At 47.5% G+C, this 20,655-nt stretch overlaps 1 protein-coding gene across 2 annotated transcripts in view; it reads right to left on the bottom strand.

Annotated features, from left to right (window-relative positions):
- Positions 1-20,655, bottom strand: part of VWC2 (von Willebrand factor C domain containing 2) — a 95,383-nt gene that overhangs the window by 62,536 nt on the left and 12,192 nt on the right. For both annotated transcript variants that reach the window (XR_009403885.1, XM_059397173.1), the window contains exon 2: positions 11,693-11,822. Coding sequence is in view for 1 of the 2 variants with exons in the window: in XM_059397173.1 (XP_059253156.1) it covers positions 11,693-11,822 (130 nt within the window). In the remaining variant the exon portion in view is untranslated. The remainder of the gene's footprint in view (positions 1-11,692; positions 11,823-20,655) is intronic.

The raw sequence follows: 20,655 nt of genomic DNA, 5'->3' as shown, positions 1-20,655 counted from the left end.
GAGGACAAAGGGAAACGCAAGCTCTTTTGCAACCTTCGTCTGCCTAAGGCTGGGCCAACTGCCACAGCATCCACGGTACCAATTCAGGGGCTCCTCACAAGAAAATCTGGGGCCAGGTTAGTTTTAAGGAGCCCAGGTGGACGGAGCCCTAGGAGGACAAAGGAGGGAGGAAATGGTCGTTGCGTCCTGATCGGACAGAAGGAGTTGGTGTGTTTGACCCTCTCACCAAGCCTGCTGGGTGCGCATGGACGGTGCTCGTCTGCAGGTGAAGAAGCGGAAGAAGGACACGGAGCAAGGTGACAGGGACTCGGCCAGAAAGTCACATCCGCTGGGCTCCAGAGCCGGGGCTTTCCACGCTACTCCTACAAGGAATTTAGTCTAACTCGACCGCGCAAAACACCGCACAAGGGTATCCACAGAGGCGTTGTCTTCCAACAGAGCCTACAGCCTGCTCTTCCGCGGGATCTGAGCCCACACCCAGAGTGACCACTGCAGGTCAGATACATTTGTGCCACTTCCGTCCTAAAGCCCTTGTGGGGTGCCTCACTGCCTTGGGATTGAATCAGACCTCTTATGTGGCATAAAGGTCCTTGGTGAGTTTGTGTGTGCCCACCCTCGCAGGAGCCCACTCCCTCCTACCTCCAGGCTTGTGGGACTCTCCCAGCCCCTTCACTCCTGTGCATGCCCCACCCAGGGCCACCCTCCTGGCTCCTCCTGCTTCCAGAGCCCTCGGGGCTGCTCCCTCCTCCTCTCCCATGTGCTTCTCGGTTTCGGAGGAACAGGGGTCAGGGGTGGGTCCCAGTTCCCTCACAGGACCTGTGTTTCTAGAATCCTTCCCTTTTGCCAATGTATCTCCTACAGCAGGAAGCGAGGCTCAGCCAATATCTGAATGAATGAAACACTTGTAAACCCACCCTGTGGCTTTGCTGTTTCAAGGCAGCCACAGCTGAAGCTGGATGTCCACTCTATAGATACAGAAAGGATACGGAGAAATCAGGTTACTTGATTAAATTCCTCGCCCCCATACCTCGTTGTATTACAGGGCACTGCAAGAATTTGTTTGCACAGCAATGACTTCCAGACACCAAGGACTCTTGAAGTCCTGCTCAAAGTTATTTATGTTTTTAGTGACTTTTTTTTTATTGTGTTATGTTAGTCACCATAAAATACATCATTAGTTTTGGATGCAATGTTCCATGATTCATTGTTTATTTTTTTTTCCTTTTTAAAGATTTTACTTATCCATTTGAGAGAGAGAAAGTGGGAGAGAGCATGAGAGGGGTGAAGGTCAAAGGGAGAAGCAGACGCCCCGTGGAGCTAGGAGCTCCAGGCGGGACCCGATCCTGGGACTCCTGGATCATGACCTGAGCAGAAGACAGTCACCCAACCAACTGAGCCACCTAGGCACCCTGATTCATTGTTTACGTATAAAACCCAGTGCTCCCTGAAATACGAGCCCTCCTCAATACCCACCACCAGGCTCACCCATCCCCCTACCCCCTTCCCCTCCAAACCCCTCAGTTTGTTTCTCAGAGTCCACAGTCTCTCATGGTTCATCTCCCCCTCCGATTTCCCCAACTCCCCTCTCCTCTCCATCTCCCCATGTCCTCCGTACTATTCTATATGCTCTACAAGTAAGTGAAGCCATATGATAATTGGATCTCTCTGCTTGACTTACTTCACTCAGCATAATGTCCTCCAGTCCCGTCCATGTTGATACAGAAGTTGGGTATGCACTCACACTGAGATACCACCTCACACCAGTCAGAATGGCAAAGATTAACAAGTCAGGAAATGACAGGTGTTGGTGAAGATGCAGAGAAAGGGAACCCTCCTACACTGTTGGTGGGAATGCAAGCTGGTGCAGCCACTTAGGAAAACAGTAAGGAGGTTCCTCAAAAAATTAAAAATAGAGCTACCCTATGACCCAGAAATTGCACTACTGGGTATTTACCCCAAAGATACAGATGCAGTGAAAAGAAGGGCCATCTGTACTCCAATGTTCATAACAGCAATGGCCACAATAACCAAATTATGGAGAGAGCCAAGATGCCCTTCAACAGATGCATGGATAAAGATGAGGTCCATATACACAATGGGATATTACTCAAAGTTATTTTGTTAAGAAGGCAGCAGAGTAGAATACGTTATGGCAGCAGAGGGGGTGGCGAATGCCATGAAATATTTTAGAGTCTAGGTCCTTAATACAAATAAGCAACATATTCTATAAATTAAAATAACAAAAAATTTAGCAAGGTTATCATGAAACCAGAAGCTTTATAAATGCATGAACCATTCTGCAAAACCACATGAAGTTATGTATCTGAATCATAAAAATGTTCTCACCCTTTGACCTAATCATCTCACTGCTGGGATTGCATCCAAAGGACAAGATTCGAAAACAAATACAGGCCATACACATGGTAATGTTTACTGCCATCTTACTCAGGATTTCCCCCCTATGTCCCTCACTGCTGTCATCATAAATTCCAGCAAAGTAGCAGACACAAGTTATTTACAGGACTACTCTCCCCTCCACCCCCGAGACTATGAGCTCACTAAGGCCGGGCACCATCACTTGACTCATCTTTGTCTCTGCAGTTAAATAAGGAAGACGTGCCTCAATGTTTTCTAAAACACATGTGCCCGCACAAATGTATGAGCACACATGTGTGCACTCACACACTACTCTCCAATAATCTTAAGAAAGAAAAAAAAAAAAAGACCCCAATGGTCAACAAAAGACCATGTTTCATTATGGTGTCTCCCCAGTTCCTGCATCAGAATACAAAGTGATTAGGGCTCTTGCTTTGGAGAAGAATCAACAGGGCCACAAACTTGCCTTAAGAAATAGGCTAGAGAAGGTTTCCCAGGTGAGGACAGTTGAATATGGGTCTTCACAAAGAGGGGAGAAGAAAGAGGGGCTCCAGGTCTGGCCCTCAGCAAGATCGAATGTACCGGGTAAAATGGAAATGGTCAAGCCTGGTGGACACTAGTTTGTGACCAGAGTCCCTGCCTGCCTGAAATTCGTGGCCAAATGCAGTCTGACTTTAGGAAACATTAAAAACAAAACAAAACAAAAAAGCCACAGTCATACAGCTTCTGTCTAGAGGTTTAACTCAGGAAAGCGGTTCTCCATCATTATCCGCTTGCCACCGCTTTGGGGCAGTATGGGTCTCGATTTATTCATCTCAACAAATAGGATTCTGTCCCAAATGTTTGCACACAAAAGTGTCCTTTAGAACTACTGACAATTTTCCAAAGAAGAGTGGCTAATGCAGAGATTTCAGGAGGAGATGAAAACAAATGAAGCTTCTGGATTTAGGATTTCACACTCTACCCATTCTTCCTTTTTGGCTAAGTTATCAGAAAGGAGAAGACCTGGGAGCCGTCCGAGCTTCTCAGACGACCCTGAGGATCTAAGCCTGGATTGAGCAACCTCTAACCCAGAGTGAGGGCCTCTCAGGAGAGGGAGGAGGAACACCAGGGGAAATTTGAGACCTTCTCTAAAGAACAAATGATTAAGGGAGCCCGGGTGACTCAGTTGGTTAAGCGTTCGACTCTTGGTTTTGGTTCAGGTCATGGTCTCAGGGTCATGGAAGCAAATCCTGTGTCAGCAACTTGTGCACCGGGAGGAGTCTGCTTGAGATTCCTTCTCTCTCTCTGCCCCTCCCCCAACTCACACTCTTTTTCTCTCTCTCTAAAATAAGTAAATACAATCTTTAAAAAGAAAGAACAAGTGACTGATGCTCACCGGGCTTTATGAGCATTAATGGGATGCCATCTGCATCACTGTTCCCACAACACCAAAATGTAAGTATAACAGAAGACACATGAGAAAGAAGACTTAAAAAAATAATCTCTACATCCAACATGGAGTTTGAACCCACAACACTGAGATCAAGAGTCACATGCTCTTCCAACTGAGCCAGCCAGGCGTCCCTAAAACTTTTACAATTGTAAAAAACATCATTTATGTTATTGTTCCTAGGCAAACACTTCACTAGGAAGACATGTCTGCTGAAAAGCAAAACTGGGGTATATTTCTCTTTGTAGGTCGAATTTATTACACTACTCGCTCTTGCTTTGTCTTCTAGGAAGCTTACAGTCAAATCTGCTGCTCGCCTGTCCTAGCCGATGTGTAGGGTGATGGAGAGCATAAATCCTGAGCAACGTTTTTGACTGGCCAGGCAAGTCATTTTCTTTCTGCCCTGATATTTCCATTTTTAAAATATTATTACATGGTACTTATTTCTCTAAACTCTAAAATCTCTAGAGGAACACCAAGTACAAAATAAGGCATTTGGAAGTGCATCCCAATCTCTGAATGACCTCCTGTATGTCGAAAGCCTCGAAACTTCTCTTCTTACACTTGACCAAGACGACAGAGTGAGAAGACACAAGCCTGAAATCATTGGTTCTGCAGGGGCAGTCCCTGCACCAGCAGCAACAGAAACAGAAGCATGCAACTCTTGATCAATGGGTGGGGTTCAAGTCCCATGTTGGGCATAAAGCTTACTTTTAAAAAAAATGCAAATTCTCAGGCCCTAGGCCAAACCTTCCAGATTAGGAACTTCAGCAGTGATGCCCAGAAGGTTTGTTTTTCCTAAGTCCTGGAAGCTATTCTGATGCTTACCAGGGTTTATCTGGGTGAAAGGTGCATCCTGGAGTCTGGGCTCCCACCTGAGACCTGCAGGCACCTAGTGACCCTCATTCTCCCTGCATTTGCAGCCCTAGGATGTAGGAAGTTGAATCATAGAAAGGAAGAGTCTAGAATGACTACAAGGGCGCCATTGAAGGAGGCAGAGGTATCCACAGAGCAACTGAAGAATAACTAGACAGGTGTTGTGTGGGGAGCTGACTTCTATATCCTTGCTTATTTTCTATCTAGTTTTTCTATGATTGCTGCATTGTTTTTTGCAATTTCTAACTACAATTATTTAAAGTTTCTATTTCTTCTTTGAATTGTATCCATTTTTACCTTATGTGTTTTGGGGCTGTGTTAAGTGCATATGCATTTTTATTTGTTTTCTGTAAGCTTCCTGGATTTTAATCTTCTGTTCATCCCTGACTACCTTTATTATGTTAGATAAATATTTTTAGTGTGTCATGTTTAATTCTCATGTTGATTTTAATTACTCTTCTAAGAATTAAAATATGCATCTCAATTTATCACAATCTACTATAGAGTAATTCTAATTTAATTTCACAAAAACAGGAAATCCAATTTTCTTTCTCTCATGTCTTTGCACCAAGAATAGGTCCATAATATTATGGAAGTTGTGGGGAGTGGCAGTACCCAACACTCACTGAGAAGATATGTCTCTCTGATCAGTGGAAGGAGGAAAAGGACACTGAGGTCCAAAGAGAGGTGGGAGTCCCCATTATGGTTTTCTTTCTTTTTTATCTCTCAGCTTTGTCTTTATGTGTTGGAGTTGTTCAATCATTTATCAGATTTATGTGTTGCATTTTTCCCCTATATATTTGGGTTGCTTTGCCCTGGCTTAATAAGTGTTGTTGATGAATAGAGGTTCTAATTTTTTTTTTAAAAAACTTTTATTTATTTATTTGACACAGAGAGAGAGATCATAAGTAGGCAGAGAGGCAGGCAGAGAGAGGAGGAAGCAGGCTCCCTACTGAGCAGAGAGCCTTAGGCAGGGCTTGATTTCAGGACCCTGAGATTATGACCTGAGCCAAAGGCAGAGACTTTACCCACTGAGCCACTCAGGTACCCCAAGGGTTCCTAATTTTAACAAAGTCCAATTTTATTAATTCCTTTCAATATGATTAATGTTTTCAGTGTCCTTTTAAACTAATCTTTGCCTACTCAAAATCATAACAGTGGTCTCCTATGTTTTCTACTAAAATCATTATTAGTTTAACTTTCATATTTAAATACTATCTGAAATTGATTTTTTCATACAGTGTGAAGTAGAAGACCTGGTACTTATGTCTTGTATAAACCTAGCACCATTAATTGAAAAGATCCTCCTACCCCAGTGTACTGTGGTGCCAGCTTAATCACACATCTAGTGATCTTTATGTCTGTGTCTTTTCTGATTCTTTTCTTCTCCCAATTGTTAGTATTTTTATCTTTGAGACAATACCACAATACGTGAGTTACTTCTGTAGTGCACATTTTTCAGCTTTGTTGCTCTCCTTCAGCATTTCATTGGCTAGTCTTTTAACTTTTATATTTCCATGTGGATTTTAGAATCATTTTGGTAATAGCCACACATGTACACACATACACAGCATCATTTCTGTTGTCTTGTTTTTGCTTTTTTTTTTTTTAAACTGGAATTGTGCTGAAACAAGAGCTTCCTTTGAGGCAGATAGACATTTTTCACATTATTGAGTCTTCCACTTAATGGACATATTATATCATTCCATTTACTTAGGACTTCTTTAATTTCTCTCAATAAATTTAAGATTTTTAACTGTGGTAATCTTGCAAAATTTTGTTAGATTTACTTCTAAGTATTTAATATGTATGATGTTATTTGAAAGATTAATTTTATATTTTTATCCTTTGTTTCTCCTATTTATTTTCTAATTTAAATTCAATTAATTAACATAGCATATATTATTGGTTTCAGAGGTTGAGTTCAGTGATTCATCAGTCTTATATAACACCCAGTCCTCATTATATCACATGCCTTCCTTAATGTCCATCACCCAGTTACCCTATCCCACAACCTTCCTTCCCCTCCAGCAATCCTCAGTTTGTATCCTATGATTAAGAGTCTATTGGGACATCTGAGTGGCTGGTTGACTGCCTGCCTTCAGCTGAGGTCATGATCCCAGGGTCCTGGGTCAGGTCCCACATCAGGCTCCTTGCTCATCAGGGAGCCTAATTCTCCCTCTGCCTGCTGCTTGTGCTCTTTCTCTCTCTGTCTGTCTCTCTGACAAATAAACAAATAAATAAATAACAATTTTTATTAAGAAAAAAAAGAGTCTCTTGTGGTTTGTCTTCCTCTCTGATTTCATCTTGTTTTATTTTTCCCTCCCTTCCCCTATGATCCTCTGTTTTGTTTCTTAAATTCCACGTAAGAGTGAAATCATGTGATAATTGTCTTTCTCTGATTGACTTATTTCATTTAGCATAATACCCACTAGTTTCACGTCATTGCAAATGGCAAGATTTCATTCTTTTTGATGGATGAATAATATTCCACTGTGTGTGTATATAATAATGCATATATTTTATATATTTATATATTATATGAAAGATTATTTTTCAATTCATTTCTATTGGTTGCTGGTATATAGAAACATGACTGATTTTTACATATTGACCTGTACAACAATTCTGTATCAAGGATTAATTCTGATACTTATAGTTTCCTTGATATTTTTAATAGACAAAATTCACGTCATTTCTAAATAGCAACCAAGCATTTCCAAAAGATTGGTTTTATGTCTGTGGTAAAGATTTTGGAAAGATTCGATGGTGAGGCCAATGAGAGTAGGTTGTTCCTCGTGAAAAGGATTCCTGATATGAATCTCTCTCTCTCTCTCTCTCTCACATGCAAACACACACCATTCAGTTCTTCCCAACTCACTACATGCAGTTTAATTATTTTATCCTACTCTTTGAGATACATGGGGAAAAAAAGAAACTCTAATTCTTAGTCAATGTTTCTCATATTTTTCATGAAAGTGCTTCTAGTAATTTGAAGTCTCAGTATTTTTCTTACAAATTTTATGAAAATTTTCATTTTCTTCTCCAAAAAGCCATATTTATTTTCTTGGAGAAATACAGTTCAAATAGCTAATCGACCCTGGGACAATGTGGGGGTTTAGGGAACTGACCTCTGTGCAGGCAAAAGTCTGTGTATAACTTTTGACTCCCCCAAAACTTAACTTAATTCACAGCCTACAGTAAACCAGAAACCTTAACAATAACACAAAGAATTGATTAACACATATTTTGTATGCTGTATGTGTTATATTCTGTATTCTTACAAGAAAGTAAGCTAGAGCAGAGAAAATGTTAAGAAACTCATGAGGAAGCAAAACTACATTTATAGAACTATCCTGTACTTATTGGGGAAAAAAACCCCTGCATATAAGTGGACCCAAACCCATGTTGTTCAAGGGTCAACAGTATCATTAGTGAGCATGATACTGTCGTGAGATGCACAGTCTCTTAACTCAGGACTTTAGTGCTCTCGAACTACCTCCTACCACCTTGGGCTATTCCCCTTCAGAGAATCAGAGTGGATCCTAGCAAGGCTCAGAGTTAAGGTCGTGCCTGTTCCTATGCATGAAGGAAGAGCGTGTGCATGTGCAGAGCAGAGCAGCTTCACCTCTGCCATCATAGGTGCTCTGAGACCAAGGGGCTTCCGTGGCATGAGTGCTGTGAAACTCACCTCTGAGATGCCCCTGTCGCCAGAGCAAACCTGAAATCTTGAAAGTCCATACAAATAACATTTGCTGTTTGTATCACTGGGGAAAAACAAAACAAAACAAAACAAAACAAAACACCCCCCAAAACAAAAAAACAACAACAAAAAAACCCCAGTGCCACACAAGCCATCTTATGGAAAGAAAATCCTTGGCAGACTCATCTATACCAGTCATCAAAGTGGAAATACTAAGTCGTACTTGGTTTGTGATCTTTTATTTGTATCCCTTGCATTCTTGCTCCTCTGACATGAGTGACTTCGGCAGCTTGCTACAGAGCCGAAATTTTCCCTCTGTCAGAAGGAGGAGGCATTCAGTGCTACAGGGGAAGACATTAGAGTATGCAGAGTAAAGGCCTGTCTCACAAGATTGGGACTCAGAATCTTCATACTGCATCCAAGCAACTTCTATCCTGGCATCTAATTTTGGGTAAGGCACTGGTTTTGATGTCTACAGTCTGTGAGCCCACTAGTAGTATTTTCTTATGACACCATTGTTTTGTGCATGCGGGGAGCAGAGATAGACTACTATAAATTATTTGCTAATCTCAGTTAATTACTATAGAGCATTCACATTCCATAGAAATTCTTCTCATTTTCAAACGAATCTTTTGGTAAGAATTCAAAACACCATTGACCCTGTCAAGGTGAGAATACTACAGGCCGCAGAAAGCCATTCCATCTGGTGAATATGGTATATGATTAGGCTCATTTAAACTTCTTTCTCCTTGGCACTCCTGAAAATAAGAAGTTGTTGATGTTTTGACATAATTGGATCAAAACCTTTTAATACAAATCCTTCTTGAATCTGTAATCCTTCTTGAATCTGGTTTTTTTTTAAAAAAAATATATTTGTGCTCCTTCTAAGAATCTCTAATATGCCATCCCCCAAATCCTGCTCTATTCCAGCCTGTGCTATCTCTCAAAGTAAGAATCCTTAAACTTTTAGCATATGCACACCAATAAAGAGTTAATTCAAGAACAAACAGGTGACTGCCACAAGGGAGGGGCTGGGGTATGGGAGAAAGGGGTATAAACTTTCAGTGATGAAATCAATGTCCTGGGGATGAAAAAAAAAAAAAGAAATTAATCCAGATACTTTCTAATCATAGTTCACCGATTCTCTACCCTAACTGGGATAAATCCTAAGAGCAAACAGAACTGCAAAAAAAAGTCTTGAACTCTATTCAGTAGGCTTCATGCTGGCGTTGGTATAAATAGAAGGTCTCCAGCTTCTATGATGGGAACGAACAAAGAAAGAAATGTGCTGATGGCATTGGGTTATATACAGAGATGGGGGGAAGTGGGGACAAAGACAGAGACCAAAAGAGATAACAGCGAAAATGGCAAAACATTTGCGATAGGTAAATGCAGTGGAAGGTCTACACTTGTTCATTGTACAAGGATTTCAACTTTTCTGTGGGTTTGGAAGCTATACAGTTTCAAGGACTAGCACTTCCTCAGAGACTGAAACCACATCTTCCCAACTTTTGGAAATATACAAAGACATCCTATCAAATGCCAAAACATTGTTTCTTACCATGCTTCTTAAGAAAAAATACACTGTATGTATCTTGGATATTTAACATAACCAAATATGTGAGCACCTCACATTTGAGCCTTCTACTGAATAGCCTGACTCCATGAGAGGTTTCTTGTGCAGTGCACTCCCCTGCCCACTGGCAGGTACTGCTACCTGGATAGGAACCGCCCTGATTTCCTGAGGGATGCCACAAGCTCACCAGTTCCTCAGCAGGCTCGCAGCACTACACACGCCTCCAAGGGCTGCTGGCCTCTCTACCTTCCCTCCCTTCCCCAGCCCAACTCCATTCTGCCAGTCCTAACTGACACCCGCAAAGAAAGGCAAACTGATGTCCTTCCCACCCCATAGCTGGTGGAGAAACCTTATTTGTGAAGTCTGCTCAGAAACTCTCTCCATCTCAGTCTCATGGAATCATGCCTCGTGGTTTCCATTCTTCACGATGGGTGCACACGGAACAGCCCACCCCACAGCAGATGCACTCCCCGACAGCTCTGACATGGTCCACTCTCGTGCAGAAGACTGCACGAGCCAAGCCTCATAGAGTGACCTTCCCCCCTCCCCAGCTGCGGTGAGCTTGCTCTTCGGGGACCTTCCTTCTTCCACTTTCACTGGAAACTTACGTTGGAAAGTTAGTGACATTCCCTCTTCTGTTTATTTACGGTCGTGGTGAAATCTGGTGTCTGCCTGTACCTCGGGCAGGCAGGGCATCCTTGGCACCCCACGGCCCACAAAAGTTTGATTGCGGAAACTCCAAATCCCCCCAGACTCTAACAATAGCCTCTGTGTCACCATCTGCCACCTACAAAGCCCACATCTCAGGGCCTCCTGCATGGTCCAGCAATGCCGCAGTGACCAGTGGACCACCTCCTTCTCCGGAGTCCTCAGGTCAGGGATAAGCTCCCATCTTTCTGAGCCAATTTGTGGCTTTGGCCTTGAATCCTAGCACCATGTACTGTGGCCACGCAGACATTCCCCTCCCCCATCCCTCTTGCAGGGAAGGGACTCAAGCTCTTGAAGAGGTGAATCCAGAGCCAGCTCGCTTCCAACCCAACGGCCTCATCAAGCCTCCCTCGAGAGCCATCACGGCGAAGCCCACTGTCCCTGGGAACGCACTCTTGTCATATACCCTCTTAAAACGTGATGCCCAGGACGGCACTCAGTACTTTAAGGTACAAAGTCATTCTCATTATTCAGGATGAGGAAACGCTCTCCCTTTATAAATTATGATCAAGGACATACTGCCATTTCTTTTCCATAAACCAGATGAGGCTTTTGATCTAACACCGGCTCTCACTGGAGAGGGGGTGCTCTTCCTGCCTAATTTACTTATGAAAAATATTCAATTACGTCCCAAGTTTAATTCACTTAGTAATGAAAAGTAAATGAGCCCAACCAGCATGTTTGATTTGTCTTGAAAAGAGAGAAACTGCTTTGCAAGAACAAACAGAGTTAAATTAAAATAAGTGACTCCCCTCGCTCTGGAAATGGAAATTTCTCCCCAAAGCGCTTCTTGACTCAGTCTGTGGAACACGGGGACTGATACCACACCTCCATGCAGAAGGGCTCCCGAATGCGCCCCAGGGCCCTGCAGCCACGTGGTGTGCACATGAGGGTGTGAAGACAGGTGTTCGAACCCACAGGCACACATCTTTCATCCTCCACGAAACAGACCGCGAACTTGGGGTGAACCCCCTGGGGGCGTGGGGGAGGCCGCCCCGTGCTCGACGTTTGCCTCACGTACCATTTTTGCAGATGGGGCAGCACTGGTCAGGCTCGTACACGGGGTCCACACACTCCGTCTGAGGACACGCGGACACGGTGCACAGCACCTCCCCGTTGGCTTCGCAGCGGCACCGTTCACACGGAGACACCTGCAACACAAGCCCACGGTCAGGCTCAGACCTCCCGCCATACTCCCCGGACAAACTCAGGTTTTCCTCCCCGCCGCCCCCCCAATCCCAGGATCTTCTGTGAAGACACCCTAGTGTCTTAGGAGTGTCAAACACGATGCAGCCCCATGGTTTGCAAAGTGCGGAGCCAGGGTGCTGGAGCAAAGCGGGTTTCCCTCCGAAAGCCCCTTTTGCACAGCTCTGCCAGGGCCACCCAGCTAGTTGGGGACACCGCCACACGGGAGCAGAGCAGATAGCAGAGGGGGATGGGACCGGGTGAAGGAAGGAGGTACCTAGCCAAGAGATGGCTGAAGGCGACCTCAGGGAGCACTCACAGCAGCAGTCAACCGAACCCTCTCCCAGTGTGCTGCTGCAGAAGCAGACTCGGGGGCAGGCAGCTTGCCAAGGGGCCTGATTCCAGAGCCAGGCAGGTCTTCCTTTTCTCCCCCACTGCCTCCAGGGGGCCCTCCCTCCACCACTGAGTGAGCGGGGGCCTTCTCTGTGCTGCAGCCCGGCAGCTGGCCCAGATTCTACCTCTCGGATCATTCCCATCAAGCATGACGGCATTCCTAGAAGGGTTGCATTGACACCAACCCGATCGGCCACAGCCACACGCAGGCTGTGATGTAGATGATTTTTTTCCCCCTGGAAATCACCACTAGAGTGACTGTCCATGAGGCTGACCCAGGACAAAGCAGAAACGGCACATGGGGACCCAGCAATCAGAAGCAGGAGCCACCATGTGGAAATAGACGCTTTGAAAGATAGTGGGGGTGGGTGTCAGGCAGAGCGTCCTGGACTGGGGGGTCCTGGGTTCTCTGCTCTGCACAGCACACCCTGACTAACCAGCACTTGAAAGGGAGAGAACACAAATAACACTCACGGACACCTCCTTCGTCTAGCCAAATTTAAGTCCCAAATCTCTACCAAATACCCTGGTTATTTCATGAAATAGAAGCTCATTTTTTATGAAAACCTGGTCTTTTGTCCAGCTCTAGCCCTCAGTCAGTCTGGCTGGGAGCAAGGGCTGAGGCTTATCTGTGTGAGTGTGAGTGCGTGTGTGCATGTGTATGTGAGTGAGTTTGTGAGTGTAGGTGTGTGAGTGGCTACATGTGTATATGTGTGAGTTGTTGGAGTGTGTGTGGGTGTGAGTGTGTCAGTATGTGAACATCAGTTTGTAACTGTGTGTGTGTGTATTTGTGACTGTGTGTGTCAGTGTGTGAGTTTGTGACTAGGTGTATGTGTGAGTGTGTGAGAATGAATCACTGTGTGCTTGTATGTGTGTGTACGTGTGACTGTGAGTGCATGTGTGTGACTGTATGTGAGCCTGTGTATGTGTGTGAGTGTGTAACTATGTGTAAGAGTGTGTGCGTGTATTGTGAGTGTGGGGTTTCTCAGAGTGTGTGTGTATGGGTGTGTGGACTGTGTGTGTGTGCACACGAGCCTGTAGAGTGAGTGAGTATGCATCTGTGAGACTTCAGAGCAGCCCAGGGTAACGCTCTGAGCTGGTGTGCAGGACAGCCTTAGAAGCTGCTGCCAGTCTTGCAACAACACAAGGCACGATTTCCAGGAACACGGTGGCCACCGTGAGGCTCTCATGATGCTGTCACAAACTTTGTTCTTTGCTGCTCTCTTTTCTTTCTGCCCACACTAACTCCTTTGTCAGCCTGTAGCATCCTTCTGTCAAGGCTGTGTTGCCTTAGTGAGCAGGAAAGAAAAGGATCTGGAGTTTTAACAGGAGAGACCTTGAGTCGCAAGAGACACAGTTCATTGCGTGTCCGAGCCTTCAGTGTGAAGTGTTGGACCGAAGCCATACAGCACAGACAGGGCAGGCTGCACGGTGCGGAGCCAGGCCCCCGGCCCCAGAAGAGGTGAGGACAGTTCCATCTGGAGGGCAGGGTAGTCCGAAAGGAACAAAAAGGTCAACAATCACTGGGGTCTGTCCTCCAGAAAGGGGCACAGCCTGACACCACCCTCACGCTGCCTGCACTGTGGGGATGCAGGAAAATGCCCCGTTCTGCTTTGGGAATTTGATGGAAGGGGAGACCAGGTTTCCGGGCTGTCCCCGAGGGGAGCTCCAGGAAAAACCACAAAGGAGCAGACGTGGGTCCCAAAGACGGCAGACACTAGGATACAGGACTGGAGGCGGCCTCACCCTGCAGCTCCCCACATGAGGGAGCGCATCCTGGGCCAGACAGCCCAGAACCAAACACTCCCTCCTGCTCCCGGCTCCACGACCTCCCTGTGTCCACGCACAGAGTGAGGCATGGACGGTGCATGCCCATGGCCCTGAGTGCTCCCTTTGGAAAGATTCTGCAACTTGACCAAAAGTTCTGATGGGAACTTTGCTATCATAGAACACTGAGAAACCCTGATTCAGCTCTTTGGAGATAGGTTCATGTCTCAAAAACAGAAGTTTGAGGGAGACCTGGGTGGCTCAGAGAGTTAAACGTCAGGCTCTTGGTTTCAGCTCAGGTCATGATCTCAGGGTCCTGGGATGGAGTCTCAGGTAGGGCTCTGTGCTCAGCACGGAGTCTATTTGGGATTCGCTCTCTCCCTCTACCCCTGCTTGCCCGTTCTCTCACTCTCCAATCAATCAATCAAACAATCTAAAAATGTATAAATATATATAAGTTGAGGCTCAGAAGCGGGACCACCACAAGCAAGAGTGTCACACTCAGGCCTCACCTCCTGTCACCTGCTCTGCCTATCCTCACCACACCCCACACCAGGCTCCTGTCCCTCGTCAAAGAGCTCTAGCTCTGCTGAGTCCCACACAGAGCAAAGTGGCCAAGCCCTGCCCCACCGCTCAGAGAACACCGTGGCCACTGCAGTCCCATCTGGGCAAAGGCCCCCACACCCTGTTCATAGGTTTCCTGCCTGCCCTGAGTCAGAGCTCCCCATCTGACCACGGTTCCCGGAACTGCCTGCCCAGGATGGCAGTCTCCCATTGGCAGCAAGGTCCCAGGGCACGGGGGAAGAGTGCAATCCAACCCCAGAGAACTCCAGCTGAGTTCTGTGCATGTCTAGTTTGTGCATGTCTAGTTCTGATCACCAAGGGTCAGGCTTCACCCGGCTCTCCGCTCAGAAGCACAGTTATAACAGGCTCCTCCCCTCACTAAGTCCATCACCTTATTTCCCATCAGTGCCTCATACGGAGCAGGAAAGTTCACTAAAGTGCAAACCACTCCACTGCCACCACTCCAAATGCCTAGGTGAACTCAGTGGCTGGACCAGGAAGTCACAGCCACGTGAGCTCAGCGTCACCACGTCACAAAGGAGAGGTGTGACAGCATCTCAAAGGGAGGTGTGACAGCACCCCGCTGCACTCGGGACAGCTGTTCTCCCTGCTGCCAGTCCCACCCCACCCCTGCACCCCCGACTCCCATGCAAGCGCTGTCCCTGGGTCTGTCGCAGACAGACCTCGTAGAGCTGACTCCTCTACAAGGCAGTTGCCGGGGCCCTCCCGTGACTGAGATGGGGATGCGAGGGCTTCCCAGAAGACAGGAAGCCGCAGCCCAGGATCCAGCATGGGCTGTGGCCTCAACGCAGAGGTTGGGTCAGCAGTCATGGGGTGCATCTGGCATTCCGGGTGCCCATAACCCTCTTTCTGGCTCATTTCATTAAGCCACGTACGGATGGAGTCCCTGTCCCCCCGCCCCCCCACCCGCGGCAGCAGGGGCAGGCAGCTGACTCCAGCAGCCGGACTCTGGTGGAGGTTTGGATGGCCCATGAGGAAATTCTGACTGTAGCCACCAGGTCGGAGCTGCCCCAAAGCTGCAGAGTCCTCACGCACCAGCACGAGCACCAGATGGCTTCCCGCCATCCCCATCTTCTCCATCCTGCCATGGAAGCTAAACTTGACCATGCCCGTGCATCACTGCGCCTGTGACCAGCAAGGTGAACTTGCCAGCTGCATTCCGGCAGTCAGACGAGGCCATCCTTTCTCTGCTTCCCACGCTGTTCAGTCCCCCAAAGACATTTCAGCAGGGGTCACCTCGTTCTGAAACAGCAGCCCCTCTCCTTAGCAGGTCACAGCCTACATCCTGGATGGCACGCCTTCTGACGGGAACACCCTTCTCTGCAATCCTCTGGGTACAAACCCCGGTTCTGCATAGACAGAATTTAAACACACAGCCTAGAAGAACAGCTCAGCATGTTAGGAAAAGTCCCCATTCTCAAGGAACCCCCCCACTCCACCGCGTGCCGGGAGGAGACAGGACTTGTGTTGGGGAAAGAGAATAGGAACCGGAAGCGAGACAAGGTCTGTGGATTCGTGCAGTCACCCCTGTCCTGAAACCAGACTGACAAATACCGCTTCCGCCATGTTTCTGGAAGGTAAGAGCACGGGCGGGAGCTGGGCTGGTGAGCAGGACTGCCAGCAGGCCAAGCACCCCAGGCCCAGCCTCAGATCCAGGGTCCAGGCGGAGGCCGCTGGCCTGCCTTACTGTGGTCATCTTCAATGTGCATCCGAGAAGGTTCCCCTCCAACCTGAGGCAGTGCAGTGAAGGACCAACCCTTCGAGCACGTGCTCGGTGAAGCCACCGTAAACACAAGGCATCACGGAAGCTCCAGTGCTATTACCTTGAGGGCAGCTCGTAATTAGACCCTCATAATGCTCGATAATTATTCGCATATCTCCATCACATGTGTGTTGGCTATAAGGACCATAAAGTAAAGATTGCGTCTATTTCCTAACAAAGAAGTAGGAACAGGAACCGTCATTTACTGGGACGATTCTCAAATGTGAAATGACGCCTGCTTAAATGGATATTGCTGAAATCCAGTGCCCCATACGTCCAGATTGAAGATCTCTACGGGAGGGGGACAGAGGTTGAGTGGGACACGTCTCAGTGAGGATTACATAAGCGGCTTCCCATTTATCACCTATATTTTACGTTAATGAACTCAGGTGCAGTGAGGCACCGATGGTAGGAAACGCTGCCTTGTATGATTTCACAACTGTGATTATAATCATTATCACCACGAGAAGTACCAGGCTCTGAAATATTGCAGAAAGCGTGTTGAATAGGGAATCCTGGTCTTGTCCGTGGCCCAAATCTCTTTCCACTCTGGAAGGCACAAGCTCGCTCCATCCTTCCTACAGATCAGGTTCACATCACGCACCAGAAGACGCATCTGCTCTCCTCAAATCCACTTAAACTCGCCCTCCTGTTCTATGCTGCCACAAAGGGCCCCTGGCAGGGGGAGGGGGCAGACAATGCCGTGCATCCCCTGAATCCCACGTTGCCTGCATGGCAACCTCTGCTGTACTGGGATCTGGAACTTTCTGCTGGGATTGCTGGAGGAAATGCCATGAAAGCCCTGTGCCACGAAATGCATGTGCTCCTCGTGGCCAGGAGACAATTCCAGGCTGGGTGCAGATGCTTCCGTAGGGACAGACAAGTGGAAGGCAGAACATTCCCGAACAATTGTAGGGTTTTCATAGATGGGTTTAATTTCCACACAGAGAAGAAAGAGAAGAGGAGCTAGTAGTGTAGAACCTTCACAGTGAAAACCTTCACCGTTGGATAAAATCTTCTCCCTATTTCTGTTTCACCCATCAGCAGAGGTGTCCCACTAGTAATCCCCAAACTGTTGGGACACTGCAATGACACGAAGTAAGATTCACATGAAAACAAAGGACGCTGAATTCTGGGCTTCCTTCTCCCTTCCTTCTCCTCTTTCCCCGTGCTTCCCTTCCTTCCAAATCTCTTGAATTTTCCCGGGTGCACCGGGCTTAGAGCATCAAGTCCTCGGCACCGAGAGCCCGGATCCCAGGCTGCAAGTGGGCCAGCAGCTCCTTTCAGGACCCCTCAATACTAGGGCCATGTGTCCGTCACGTATGGGATTGTTACAGTGACTGTCCCCGTGCAAATATCCAGGCTCATTAGATATTGACGGAGTCAAGAAAGAGACAACTGGGAAGAGCTGAAATGAACTTGCATGGCACATGATGAAAAAAATAAAAAATAAAAAATAAAATTTACAGCTTTGCTGCAGTAGGAATTGGCTCAGCACCCCACAAGCTGCGCCAGGATCAGACACCCACATCTGGGGACGAGGGAAGGAGGACAAATCTTTCCACTAAGAGGGATGGGGATTTGGAGGACACATGGAAGAGAAGGTTCAGTCGCCAGCGCAATGTGAACACTGAGGCAGCAACTTCGCAGAAGGGACCTGAGAATGTCAAAAGCATGTATGGGATCTGAGGACCTTGCTGCATGCCTGCGATCACACAGCAGAGCCTCCAGATTCTGCAGGAGTCGAGTCCCGAGCCCAGTGGACAGATGTCACATGTGCTTCCTGCTACAGATTTTCTAACTGTCCTCTTTGCCAGGTTTGCCTTTAAAGAGCTCAAATTTGTACTGAGCAGCTGGGGGTTCAGATTCTGTTACTCAGGCGATGCACAAACTTCTTTTCAAATCTGAATATGGAAGATACAAGGTCTGGACTCGTGCATCCTGCAGACTGGATGATGGACACACAGGTCCTGGGACAGCGACACCAGGACTGGCCTCCCTGGGTCCCATCGCCTGCTCCAACCTCTGTGCAACCCCACCGGCCCCCTGCCCTGTGGAATCCTGCATGTCGAGGACAGATATGAAAAAATCTACAGCTCGCCTCAGTGCTCCATCTGGCTTGGGAGCTGAGGCATAAATAAGTAAAAAAGAAACTAACAGAAGGGAAGAAAGTCACAGACGCTGAGAACTGCAGGTGCATCGTAAGAAATTCTGAGGCGAAGCTGTGGTTTCTAGTTGGAAAAAGAGAGAAGACGGTTAAGGAAGGTGAGGAGGACGGGACAGGTAGAGAAGCGGAACGGCCATAAGGACAGGGAGGAGCTTTACAGCCAGACAACCTAGCAGGGATCCTGAGAGCTCGGGGCTGGGGCAGCGGCAGGGAGCAGAAAGGAAGCCCACAGCCACAGACCCAGGAGGCAGCACAACACCCCTTCCCCCTGTCGTGGGGCTACATGAGCTCCCAGAACCATTTAGTGGAGACGAAAAGAAGGTGAAAGACATCTTCCAAGGGGGGAGATTGGGAAATGCTGAGTAATTACCCCCAATGATGAGATTCCTAAGACCCTCAAAGGAGCATGCTTTCCACCACCAGCAGATGTGGGGAGCCACAGCACGGAAGGACTTCTCCAAAAGCTAAACAAAACCTGCGTTTTGTTTACACATCCAGACCCTGTTATGGAATTAATCTGATGACGGTGAATTAAGCCACAAGTTGCCAGAGACACCAAGCAAAAAGGCAGGTGACTAACCGCGGTCTTTGCTGGGGATGACAAGCAGCTTCCCCAAAAGTCACTGTCACATTTTGATCACCAGATGGCGGAAGCGTCCTTTCCAGCAGCTGAGCCTGTTTCCGAAGGGCCTGGCGTCACACTTACTAGTTAGCAAGTTGCATCGGAGGTAAATCAGAGTCTGCTTCTGTGTAAACCACCAGGTCTTACCAGCTTCCGATGGCCCGGAGCTGTGTTACTTGGCAGCTGGAGAAAAACTCGGGACTGCTGCCTTTCAACTGTGGTTCCTCCCCGCTTCTCCCGTCCCCAAATGAAACACACCCACAAGTCTGGTGCATTGCCAAAGACTACACCCAAGTCTCAGCAGCAGCCTGAACGCAGGGTCCAGTCGTGGACCACCAGGCCACTCGTGCGATTGTCGTGAGCTCATTGAATTCATCCTCCTCCCTCTCCCGACTCCTTGCACAATCCTGGGACAAGGGACTGTGTGCTGTCACCTGGAACGAAATCCTCCTCTGAGGTTACCTCTGGTTCCTTACCTGAAATCTTCTTATTAAATCAGCCAAGGCACTGCAAAGCTCTGTCTCCACACAGGACAGCAGTAGGGTCCAGCAGGGACACTGAGGCACCTGCTGGCCCTTGTTCTCCAGGCTCCCTCCACCAGTCAGAGCAGCAAGGATGCCTCCGGACCCCTGCGTGCCTTTCTGCCCTCTTTTCTGCACCCCCAATTAATGGGTTTTTGTCCTCAGCCCCCTTCCAGCCCCCCAAACTAGCCACTGGCCCTATAGCAACAGAAAGCTTCTGCTTCCTGCGCCCTGCGGGAAAGATTGTGTTTTTGTTCTCTTTGTCTTTCACTCTCTGTCAGAGAGCGGATTTGCACACAAAGGGACTTAATTAAGAACTGTCCCCAGAAGCTGTCAGGTCTCCAGTGTTGGGAAGAAAGCCGCCCCTCCTACCGCTCAACAGATCAACAGTGCAACAGTCTGACAACCCAACGCCACATCAAAGAATGACTTTTCCTTCTTTACGGCTTAGCTTGTGGCAAGACTGGCTGTCTAAGGACGCCTTTCAAATCCTCTTGTGACGAACTCCCTCAGATTAATACAGAGCATGTGGGATCTCACCTCAGAGAGCGGGGAAGGATGCTGGCAGCGTCTACACGGCGTTTTTCGCTCTGCGGCAAGCAGTTGAACAGCTGACAAAACTGAAGAAGGTTATTCCTTCTGGGCTAAAGATCCAGACCTGGGGAACATTCTGGAATGCCCTGACTACATGGTCAGATCCAAAGCAGAACAGAGAATCTGGCCTTCTGTTACAGACTGCACGTCTGTGTTCCCCCCGCAGTGAGATGGTATTAGGAGGTGGGGATGTCAGGAGCTGAGTCGGAGGGGCTAGGAGCCTAAGTAGGATTAGTGCCCTTTGAAGGAAAGGAAGAGCCTGGTGATCACTCTGGGCTTTCTCTCCACTGTGGGAGAGCACAGGTGGATATGGCCATCTTTGAGCCTCAACAGAATCAGATCCCACTCCCAGCCTCCACAATGGAGAGATGTGTCTATCCATTTCTGT

The sequence above is a fragment of the Mustela nigripes genome, chromosome 4 (genome assembly GCF_022355385.1).
Source record: "Mustela nigripes isolate SB6536 chromosome 4, MUSNIG.SB6536, whole genome shotgun sequence".
Taxonomy (NCBI): Eukaryota; Metazoa; Chordata; class Mammalia; order Carnivora; family Mustelidae; genus Mustela; species Mustela nigripes.
This window is presented reverse-complemented; position numbering and strand designations above follow the sequence as displayed.